Source organism: Phaenicophaeus curvirostris, chromosome 5, assembly GCF_032191515.1.
Source record: "Phaenicophaeus curvirostris isolate KB17595 chromosome 5, BPBGC_Pcur_1.0, whole genome shotgun sequence".
Classification (NCBI taxonomy): domain Eukaryota; kingdom Metazoa; phylum Chordata; class Aves; order Cuculiformes; family Cuculidae; genus Phaenicophaeus; species Phaenicophaeus curvirostris.
The window spans coordinates 33,886,532-33,898,655 of NC_091396.1; the positions used below are offsets into that span (position 1 = coordinate 33,886,532).

The 12,124-nt window shown below is 36.6% G+C and overlaps 1 protein-coding gene across 3 annotated transcripts in view; it reads right to left on the bottom strand.

Moving 5' to 3' along the window:
- Positions 1–5: 5 nt before the first annotated feature.
- The window catches only part of PALS1 (protein associated with LIN7 1, MAGUK p55 family member), a 56,721-nt gene continuing 44,602 nt past the window's right edge, over positions 6–12,124 (bottom strand). For all 3 annotated transcript variants that reach the window (XM_069858181.1, XM_069858179.1, XM_069858180.1), the window contains 8 exons: positions 10,880–10,957; positions 9,795–9,978; positions 8,643–8,714; positions 8,120–8,191; positions 7,228–7,395; positions 6,312–6,514; positions 4,891–5,001; positions 6–3,080 (listed from right to left, as the gene is read on the bottom strand). In XM_069858181.1, coding sequence (XP_069714282.1) covers positions 2,904–3,080; positions 4,891–5,001; positions 6,312–6,514; positions 7,228–7,395; positions 8,120–8,191; positions 8,643–8,714; positions 9,795–9,978; positions 10,880–10,957 — 1,065 coding nt within the window. In that variant the 3' untranslated portion in view covers positions 6–2,903. The remainder of the gene's footprint in view (positions 3,081–4,890; positions 5,002–6,311; positions 6,515–7,227; positions 7,396–8,119; positions 8,192–8,642; positions 8,715–9,794; positions 9,979–10,879; positions 10,958–12,124) is intronic.

Sequence of the window (12,124 nt, forward strand, 5' to 3'; positions counted from 1 at the left end):
AGAAGTAAAATCGTAGTGATTTATTTTAAATCTAGAAATATTTTACATTTTTACATTAGTGTGCAGTTCATGATGTCTCAAAATACAGAGTGCAGATACACAGTATAAAAGTAGGATGTGGGGCTAACCACAGGTCTCAGTAAAATTACCTTAACTATTTAAGGCATTAAACCCCCCCATCTTATATTTGAAAAAGTCACATATAATTACATTCAAAAATTCTTTTATACAATTCAGCTAATGTTTATTTTTACTTAAATCTGGGCTGGTAAAATGCAGATACCCTCCTTTCAGTCTGATACAGCTCACTACTAAACCTGCGCTAAGGTTGAAGTTTCACCAGTGAAGTTTGCAGATTCTCATTTACTCTCAAGGGAACGAACCACACGTTCGTTATTAAAGAAAGCAGAATAATTACTCACACAAGGTAGTTCCAGATCAAGGCTGGCAGCTGATGGACAGCTAGGGCCATAAAAGCTAATACTGGTTATGAACTATCACAGCACCTCTCCATGGGGATGTCAGCGAGTACTGTGGGCCCTGGGAATTACAAGAATAGAGCTGAACTTCAAGCAACATTCTTTAAGTCTACATTCAACAGCTTATTTGTATAAAATCAGCTTCTGTAGGCCATTTCAGAAAATCTGGAGAGACAATCAGATACATTATTGGCATGATTTACTGTGACAGACACTGCCTGTGAACACCAAATACCCAAGGGGGCTTCAGCAGACAGATCAGTTCCTGATCGTGACTGCCAAGAATGTGGGCAGTACCTATGCTGCTGAGATTACCCTTACGCCTTGCTGCTTTCCACCTTCTTGTCCAGCTACGAGAGTTAGTGCCAAAAAGCTTATTACATCTACAATCAATATTCCTTAAAAAGGGTAGAATCGATACAATATTTTTGTCATCTATGAAATGCTATCCAAAATACCTGAACATTGTAGCTGTCACAAACTACAGGTTAATCCGAAAGCATGCCTGCAACGTGAGACAAAAAGCCATTATTTTGAATATCCAGCCCTTAGGCAAACAGCTAGAACACTATTCTTTCTAACACTGAACGGACCTAAAGATATCAGTTGCCAGCCCCTTTTCTTTCTGAAGGGTCATTACTTATCCCCACTAATGGCTTAATTGCTTTTCAGCCCTGAATACTAATTTAGTCAGTAAATCATTTTGCTTTCTGGCAAGACAGGAATGCATTCTCTCTACTTCCATTTTTCAATACAGAAACATACTCAACTCTAGTTCAGTAACTGGAAAGTTATCTGACCATTTCTTTTATCTGTTGCATAGTTTGAGCTCTCAAATTATTTTACTATGGGTATGAATTTGTTCCATTAACATTTGGAGAAAGAATACGTGCCAGATAGAATGGGAAAAAATCAACTACTTTTTCATCCCTCAACATTAGACAGGAGTGAACTACACATTGACGTAACTCCAGTGTTTTACCTGTAGGAACAAAGAAACGCTACAGCTAAAATTAAGATGTATTCACAGTCAAAGTTCTGTGTGCTACCCAAAACCAGAACAGCCAAAACACTACTGTTTGGTTAGCTTCAGCGATACAATAGCCCTACTGCAGATACACAGCCAGAGTAGTTAGACCTCCACAGCTCAGAATTGTTTGAGGATGCAGAGATGTTCTGATCTGCTTTGCAGAACACACAACGATACAGACCTTGCTTTTTGTTCACTTGTTTCAAGTTTTTGTTCATTTCAAGATTTACAAATATTTCCCTTTCTTGTGACTTCTCAGTCAGTGTTTTACACATTTTAACTGCAGTACTGAGCAAATGCAGGACTATGTTGGCTAATGAACGACAATATTCTTTTATAAAACTGTAGCTACATTCAGCTATTTTAATTCCAGTTAGTTACCCATTAGACCGACAGACACAAATTGAACCATTTGCAGAGATTAAAACCGCACTGTCTTCCAACATTCAGCATAGTCTATTTTAGTTCATACTCTGTTATAAAACACAAGAACTTAAGTCGACTTTTAAGCAGCATGTCTAATAACTATATATTTTTCACAAAAATATAACCTCCGCCTTTCTAAATCTCTACAGATCTGTGGAAAAAAGCAGCTCCAATCAGTCAATATATTTTAAAGAAAATTCCATAAAAATACCACATCTAAAAGATCAATATAGTATTCATCTTTGGACCTAGAATTAACGTGCAGTCAAATCTGATTTTAAAAGTTTGACTAAAAAGACACAAGGATTGAAATATTTACATTACACACATTTTCCAATTACAGTGCTATCAGAAAGTGGAATGTTTGAGAATTAAAATATTAACTCAAGCCTCACAAGGCAGCTCCAGACCAGAGAGGCATCTTCGTTCTGTGTGGTTTTTTTGAACAGGAGAGATTTCTCATTAATGTTTTTCATGTGCAGATTATTCCTCTGCCCAATGATCTGTAGAATTATGCTCCTGAACTACCATCATGTCCCACAAAGTCATTAAGTTAAGCGTTAAATAACATTCATATTTATAACTATGTGACAGCATGGACTGTATATACACACACACGCGCATACTTAAAATCTTTGATTTTTGTAAGGGAGATTCTAGTAAAAAAAGGCAGATTTATGTATAAAAGTAGTTGCTAGAAAAATCTATCTAAAGCTTTAGAATTTAGTATTGACAAGGTCTCCATTTCTAGACCCCAGAAAAAGAAAACTTGGACAATCTTTAAATCAGCTAAATTGGCTCACAAGCTGATAAGCGTATTTTTCCAGTAACACACGATTTCACTGGCAAAGGATGCAGCCACTGAGGTCTAGAGCTCACACATTTATACTACAATCGGGCAGACCTACACACGATCTCCTAAGAAAGATTACTAGATTGAAGTCCATTTGTCCCTTGGAATTGCTCTCTCATCGTAGCCAGGTAGAGGGCACCCACTGGGGTTCTGTGTCAAGTTTATTTATTAACCGAAGTAACTCTTGATACGCCTTGTCAAGATCAGAATTCACAATTGCTGTGTCAAAGTAGTGGCCGTTGTTCTGTTCCATCTCCCTCGTTTTCTCTATGATTTCTCTCAGCTCTTCTGGCTGCAACCAAGAACAGAGAGTTAGTGCTAAGCCCAACATCCTTCTGAAAAAAACTTCTCTTCTGGAGATGGCAGAGATAGTGTGAGAGAAAGGCTGAACGTGTAGCACAAGACAGGTTCCTCTGGAGATGCAGCAGCACAAACACCCAACAGCCAAAGGCAAGAGCTATCACTGGAATACTGTCACCAACAAACAGCAACGAGGAGCACAGCAAGAACAAGACATTTAAGTTGATTGGATCACCACAGCATCAGCTAAATGACATTGCAGAAAACTGGAAAACACGATTTGGGAGCTGGAAGGTAGTATGTCAAAAGAAAGAATATTGCAAGTGTAGTTAAGTAATGCAAAGGGAGTAGCAGAAATGATTTGTATTATTTCAGATTTTTTTTTGAATTCAAAAAGTGTGTTTGTTTTTCTTTTCTGCAGCTTATTTTTGTATTATATAAAGGAATATTCAGGTATAATTTTTGAGATAATTTTCTAAAGAGGATATTTTCAAAAGGGATTTTAGGCCTTCAAGTTTTTTTTTCTAGGTCTAATACACACTTCAAAAAAAAAAAAATCAAAGCCACATACAGATATACATTCAAGTAATAGCATTTTTTCATCAGGGGAAGTCGCATTTGCCCAACTGAGATAAATATAACTCCAATATGATCAATCACAAAGAAAACAGGTATAGTTTAACACCGATAACAGCGTATTAGCTTTTATTGCAGATAGATTCCTTGACTACTGCAATAAAAAAACTAGGACATACCTAAGATGAAGTATTTATATAAAATAAAGTTTCATTCATTGCATAACCACGAAAAAGGAAATACGCCCATTTAAACACTATGATATCTGAGTCAGAAAAAAAAAGCCTCTCTGTTTTAAGACTTGAACTGTAACAGGTTTTTTAATCTTACATCCACACAACACATCACCCTCACATCAATCACAGTGAGAAAAACAACACAGCTGTAGAACACAGCGAGGTTCAATTCCTGACCAACAACCCTATCAGGAGTCCCTTTGAGTTATACTGAGAAGACTGTTCAACTAGTACTTCAAAGAAACTAGGGTGGCAAAGTGCCCCCACCCAAACTCTGTAGGGAGTATTTGAGTTAAAAAGCTGAAGATCAACACATGTCATCTTCCTAGCAATAAGCAGTTTGTATCTCATAAGTTAGCGAGGACCTTTTCTGACCTTTCATACATCCTGGTTTAATCTAGCTATGGGTTTAAATTTCACTTTGCAGAACTAGCTTCTCATTCAACTAAATCTGAACTGAATAAGCTGAGATCTTGGCATAAGTCTGGCTGAAACATGACAAGTGATCTTACAGGATCAAGTATTAAAATAGCTTTATATGAAAAAAAGTTTTGGAATAAATTTTTAAGTAAATGTTTTTCTAAAGGCAGAAGATCAAAATAAGAACAATAATCATTTGCTCCCAGAACTACTCTTAGGTTTACTTGAAGACAAACTTTGGTTTTCCACAGTTCTGAAACAAAGGGTCATATTTTTATACTCCAATGAAGGAGCCCCAACTGAAACACTGTGCCCCAGGATTATTGACTTAGCAGTGGATACCCTCGCCTCATTCCTCTCGCATCCAATTAGGTAAAAGCATCCTGAGCCCCTCCACCTCACTATGGTTCGCCTGCTACCCTGGAGCACACAAATCTCAACTACACCTCTTCCCATATACCATCAGTCCCATTACCATCTCCCAAGTCCAAATATATGGATATACCAAAAGCATTCCAGATCCGTATATAAAAAGCAGCATGGTTTCAGAGTAAGTGTTAGACACGTTACCTTTGGGTTTTTCCCTTCTTTGGCCAATAAAGCACGTAGTCTCTCTTGTGAAGGTGGTGCAACAAATATAATATATGGCTTCAAGTCAGAATTACGTAGTGCCTTCAGTGACTGCAGAAACAGGAATAATTAAATATTAACAGTTCCACACATGAAAAGGGCATTTAGTAATGCATAATTCGCATGCTATAATTGATAATATACTCTTCAAATACAATGACAACCATAATACTATTTCATCACCACTGAGAGTTCAGTCATCTTCTCCTGCAAAACTGATATTCCAAAAAAGTTTTCAGTTTCAGAGAATACAAGCATTTTTTTCAAGAGTATTCTTCATAACTAAACTGAAGGAACAGGAGAAAAAGAAAAAAAGAAGACAGTAGGTTTCCTTACAATGCTAAGTAACAGTATCAGCTTTTCACAGAGAGAAGAGTCTTTAAATACAATTTAACCTTTTCTGTTTCAAAGATTAAAATACAAGGTATCAGATGCACTACTGTTGAATACTTAGCATAATTCTATTGTTGCGGGTTATGTTTATATTCAGAAAGAAAACTAAAAGGACCAAACTGTAGTTTGATTTTTCCAAAAGGTTCCTTCCATGTGTCTCGGGACAAACAACTTGTCTTTGAGATGGATTTCTACAACCACAGAATCAAATCAGCTTTCAAAAAGTGTTATGAATTTTCAACTTACTACATGCTTTGCAACACCCATGAGCTATTTTAGTGAAGCTTCACAGTCCCAGCTGTTGATGGCAAATTATAGCTTGAATACTACCAGACTTTACTGATGCACTGGACTTTTAGGGCTTCTTTTGCAACATCTGTAACAGCAGCAGACCTCAAACATAGTATGTATTAGAAAACAGGCTGCGTTCCAGCACTCAGCCTCTTCCTATGTTTAACTAAATTTCCAGGTTGAGTTCTGTATGCATAGTTTGTCTCTTCTTCCTCCATAATCAGAAGGTGAAGAGCTTTTCAATATTGTTGATGTGATGTACTTCAGTCTGCGTTATGGAATCGCATAAAGATTTCCAAGATTCCATGTATAAACACAAACAACTTCCCTATCATCTTCAAAAACCTCAGAGCTCACAGAGTAATTGGAAGGCCGAGACAAAAATCTTATTTTAATTAATTTTTCAATTCAGATAGTTCTCAACAGCTTTAAGTATCTGGAAACCAAGGCCCATTTTACCTTTAGCATTGGTAACAATGTGCGTATTTCCAAACAAGGAATAAGAAGGCTGTATTCATAACACACTAAATAGACCTAACTGACCACCACTGAAAGAAAACGTGGAATAAACATGCAACCTTGAAAATACACTTATTTTATATAAACCAAATACAGCTTTCTAGATTTTCACAGTAGCTCCGACAATTAAAACACGACAGGCAACAGCTTTGCCATACCTGGGTGTGCAGATTTAAAAGGCAGATCTTTCCAGAGTTGATTACTTGCCGTACAGAGTCTATGCTAGTACCATAAAGGTTCTTTTCAAACTCTCCATATTCAATAAACTTCCCTGCAGCAATGTCACTCTCAAACGCCTGACGGGAAATGAAATGGTAATCCCTGCCAGCTACTTCATTCTCTCGCCTGCTCCGAGTAGTATCTACAAACAAAAGCAATAAAAAGAAAATGAGACAGTGATTGACCTGGAGAACCGAAGAAGAGAAATAAGAATTTCTCTTCAGAGTGACATTGCTAACCAAGCAAAAGAAGACATTTGAAACATCCAAGAAATGCAAATATTTTATTTTCTTGGACAGCTTAAGTTGCTAAAGGCTGAACCTACATTTAGAGATCTTGTTTACCTTATCTAGAGAAAAAAAACAGACAAAAAGAAAAGGAATAGTTTCACCTATGCAGCCGCATTCTGGATGTGAAAACAGCCATTTGTTGTTTATAACAAGTCATACTGTTACGCTGTCTGTGAACCTAATTTAGGGTACACCAGATATTAAAAGTATAGAATTCACTAAAATAAGTGGCTTGTGAAGGCATAAAGCCACCTAAATTCGAATTTATGCAGGATATTTAAGTTACAAATCCTTTGACTGGTGTACCAATTTATTTTTTAAAATTCTGTAACTCTAATTTTAATTCCAACTGAAATATGTACACGTCTTAAAATTCCTCTGCAACACTGGGATACTGAATTTGCACTGACATACCAAAGCTATGCAACTTTATTTGTCCTTTATCCAAGAGCTGACTATATCTTGCTGAAAAACACCATACTCTTAACTTCTATTTTAAACACAAGAGGGTTTGCCTGCAGACAGCATTTAGAGCAAGCATGTGTTATCTTCCCGTCAAACTTACGAGGAACAGCAGAGGCAAAGCGATCCACTTCATTATTCATAAGTCGCTGCCGCAATTCGTTTTGGCCGCAGTTCTGAGGGCCGATCAGAACAATAGGCCGTTTCCGATTTGCTGGTTGATGATACAGTGACATTTCCTCATAAGTCAAAATTTCCTCATTGTCGTAATCTTGAGAGAGAAACAATAAAACAGTCACAACATACTTCACTGCCAGTTGCATATATTGCCTATCATGTGGTATCAAGTTTCAAGTATCAAGGCTGCTCCTGACTCTCTGCCCAGCACATAACTGAGTCACTAAAGCAACAGCACCCCAAAGCAACTTAGATCATCACTTGCCCAGTAAGACAAGGTGCTTTTTCCCCCCACTTTCTGGAGAAAGAAATATTTATTTCCACGTTCTACTGATATAAGCAGTAGCATACACTCAAGAAACAACTTTGTTGCTAAAGAACAAGTTTCTACTACAAGAATAACCCTTTATGAACAAAAATCAATCCCAAAGTATTTTCGTAAGAATTTGGATAAATAGCCTACAAACTGTCTGTAAAGAAAGTTTCCATTTACTAAACTTAAGTTTACAGAGATGATATTACAAAACCATAACAAATTGGTTCATCACGGTAAAATGAGTGCTTCCATGCCTAAAACGCTATCTGTTTTTTCACTTCTATCATCTAGTCTTTACTAAAGACATAAATGATCTTACAAATTCTGCCACTTCTTTCACTAAATGATATTACAAAACATACTACTGCTCCCAAACAGAATATCATCAGGTACTATTTCTATCACCACATCCTGAATTTCAGCGCTCTTTTCACAAGGATATTTGTAGAATCTTTTATAGTCGCTTGTTAAGTGCACACACTGTGCCAAAGATGTCGCTTACCATCATTTTTATTTGCATTGTATAAAACCTTTTTCCGTTTCTTTTTGTTCTTCTTGGCGCACCAGAGTTTTCCTAAAAAAACCCCAAAATAATGAGAATCAAATACCCATATGGTAAAAAGCCTCCTATCCCACCCACTATTTGGATCATTAGAGCGGAGAATTTATTTTGAAAAGGCACAGTACTCTAGTTCATTACAACAATGTGGTATATTAAGCAAATGCTACATGCCAAGGACCTCGACTGAGTCATGACAGATAAAGTTCTTCCAGAAAAAACGGACTTTCCAAATTCTCCTACACCATCCTAACTGCACTGCACACAGTTATGAAAAAAGCATGTATCTGTACAATGCAACGCTAAATTCAGACATGTATTTACATGAAGAATTTCAAAGAATCACCCCACTTACAATACAAAAAAAATATTGTATTCTACAACTCTACAAAGAGTCCAGATATCACTAATTAGCACCTCTATAAGAGTTAGACATTTTTTTTAACTTGGAAAGCATATATCCAACCTGATTTTTCTGGCTCCTTGTCTTCTTCTATAGTTTGCTTCATTGCTTCTCTTTGTTGCTGAAAACTTTTTCCTTAATGGGTTTAAAATAAAAGTACAAAAGCAGTTAATATTTAGAAACCATTTCCACACTTTTTTATTTAATGACTCACTCATTTTACCTTTTCCTAAGCTTTTAATTCGCTAAAGGTTTTAGTAGAATGTCATATAAGAGAAATTTAAAAAGAGACACTAAAATTGCTGTGAGGTTTATTTATTGCTTTGAAAATATATGCACCAAGAAAAACTCAAAGAGCATTTGCACTACTCTGGACAGCTTTGCCTGGAAAACTGAAAATACTGGAAAGACTACATTTCCACAAAACGATGATATGGTTTTTCTAATTAGATTTGCATGGTAAACATGTTTTATTAAATCTTTTGAACATCAACTTGAAAAAGATTAGCCTATATTTAAATCAGCATTCCTCTCAACTTTCTGAAATGTCAAAAAGTAATGGTGTGATACTCTGGCATTTGAGAAGTCTGTTGTTCAATGTGTTTAACAGATCAGTGGATCTTTAATAGACGACAGTGCAGTACATATTTCAATGTAAAAATCATATAGTGACTTCAACATCTGAAAACTCTATAACTCAAAGGCCCCTAAGAGTTCAAAAGGAAGCATGACTGACTTAAAAGTAGCTGAAGCTCTTTAAGCGAAAGCATGCAGAAAAGTCACCACAAGAAAGATACATTTTTTAAACAGACTGCTTGATATGGTAGGAAACCCAGCAGCTGCTCTTATCTCCAGAGAACAAACAGGCTGAAGTCCCAAGTTTCTGCCGCAGCCAGCAGAGGGAACTGTGAATCCACGGAGTCCTCAAGGTGGAGAATAAAGGAAAAGCAGAGTTAACTCTTGAGAGGTGAATTGCAGTGGAAGCAGTAGCTTTACTCTGCATTTAACATCTATACATGGAGATGCCTCTAAAAGGTCAACCTTTTAAGTCAGTGAATTATACAGCCAACAGTGGGCTCTACTGCAAAAGGTTTGAAGTCACAGATAGTTAAGGTAAAGGATATCTAAGGGTATACAAGTCTTCAAAACCCAGAATATTGCTCCTGTAGCTGTGGGAACAATTCGCTGTTAAGCTTTTTCTAGAGCTGTGTTTACCAGGGATAAGGCCTGCCAGTGGCTGATTATCTTCATCTCCATCTCTGTAAGCCTGCCACCAGTTTGGATCTTCTTGGCTGATCACATGGAGTATATCTCCTTTTTGAAAAGACAGGCCTAACTCTCGGCAGGGGACGTAAGGGTCATCAGAGGGATCATAGTCAAAATGTGCTTTCACGTGTATCTGTAAGGTGAAATGTAAAAGCAGAAGAAAAAAAATCTCATTTCTGAAGAGCTACACCTCATCCTATGACTGCAGTGGAGTTCTGATAAATAAAATCTCCCAAGATCCTATAAAATTGAAACTTTATCTGGGGAATAGAAGAGATACTGGAACGGAATCATTACCTAGGTTAGCAAGGGGAAAGACAGAGTTATGCAAGGTTGGAGGTGAAGGCTTGAATTTAATTCTTGTTAATTCTAAAGCCTATGCAATTTCTCCACCATTTTAGGAGTCAAAACCCACCGAGCTGCTGATCCAAGTTCTCTGCTTTCAAAAACTATCAGAGGTATTCTCATTTGTTTAAAATACCTAATAAAGACAAATACTGAAACCTATTTGCTGGGCTTTAGGTGAAGTTTCACCTGTAAAATATTTTACTTTGTTAACAACCATTAATTCTGTTTGGCTGTGATAAATCATTGCATTCTTTCTTTCAAACTATTAAAGCTGTCTCAAGAAGATAATGAACAAAGTTTCCACTACACAAACTTTTCCTCCCAAAGCATATTTGCAAGTTCCATTTATATACCTATACACACACAAAGAGAAACAAAGAGAAATTGGAACTTGCAAAATAAACTTCCACAAGCACAGGCAGTTCTACTTTTGTAATTTCTGACTATTTTAGAGATGAAGTTAAAAATTGTACTAAGAGTTTCAGCTTAACAATCATTTTCAGCAGTTAATACATCATTTTCAACAATTAATGGAGGTGTTAGTCTGGTAGCAATTAGAACAATTAAAACGATTAAGTTTTGAGTTTGCTCCACAATGTGAATGACCTACAGAAGAACTTTCCAAGCATTACTGGGCAAGCAAGGTATGTATCACCAAGCTCAAGAACTTATGTAGAACTACTTACAACTGTCTCCTTTGCAGGAGGTGGCTTGCTCTGCTGACTGGGAATCAATACGAAGGTCAGAGTACCATGCATGTCAGCCTGAGATGAAAAAATACCAAAATATGGCTTATGGCTGAGAACTTTACCAACATATTTTAGAAAATGCTTCAAAAATGCCCATAAAAGGCAGTTTTTAATACCACATCATCTCCCCCGTAACTAGTTTAAAAAGATATAGTACAGATGCAGTGATTTAGTGACAGGCTAGAAAGCCAGATGTTGATATGCAGATTTTAAAAGCCGAGCATTCTTAGTTGTACTTGAAATGGAGCACCTGCAATTCTGTCAAACAGAGACTTAGAAGAAATCGAGAATATCCTATTGTTTGGTTAAAAAAATACCAAGAAGTGGATCTAAGCTGGGCAGAAAATTGTATAAAATATTATTTTTCCAAAATTGCTTAAGTGGAACAGTGTTTTCAAATCCGAATGTTTCTGGTCTTAACATGAAAGCATACAAAACACTTTAAAAATTCAACACACAAATCCTGCATCTGTAAAGCACTCGGTATCAATATTGCAACTACCTCTTCTAAAAAAGTAGACCATATCCTGGCTTTAAAGAATTCTAATTTATTTTCATACTCTTGTATGCAGAGTGAGTTTGCACGTACTTCTAGATAAAATGCAAGTGTAAATCCGTGACAAGGTCTACAAGTATCTTGCTTCCTATACATCACTCCACAAACTGTAACACAGCAATTTATGTTGCATAGCACCGAAGCGCAATCATGTATCTCAAAAGTTCAGACTTAAGGCTTAAGTAAAGTAAACATAACTGAACAGAATGTGATTGGGCTGCAGGAGAGGAAAGTTCACCATTTTCAGCCAACACGCACAGTTCTATGAGGAAAGCGTAGAATTTCACAGTGATTGTGAGAATAGTCTTGTCTAATGTCATGTGCAGTTTATTATTCGTGTAGCAAGTGGCGAGGCAAAATTAAGGAAAGTAATTTCCTTCTGTGATTGCTTTAATTATTTTTGGGGGGACTAACGCATTTAGGAACTTCACTTCCACAATATGAAGTACAAAAAGACAATATGTAAAGAATTAAAAATACTATTTTCAACTAGTCATTTTAAAACCAGGTATGGATTTTTTTAGCTTTCAGTAATAATTTGCTCTTATGTTAATGTATTGTGGTTTTAAATCTTTTCCTCTAACTGTAGGCTGCAGGAGCTGCTCAAGAGCAGCACAAGTACTCTG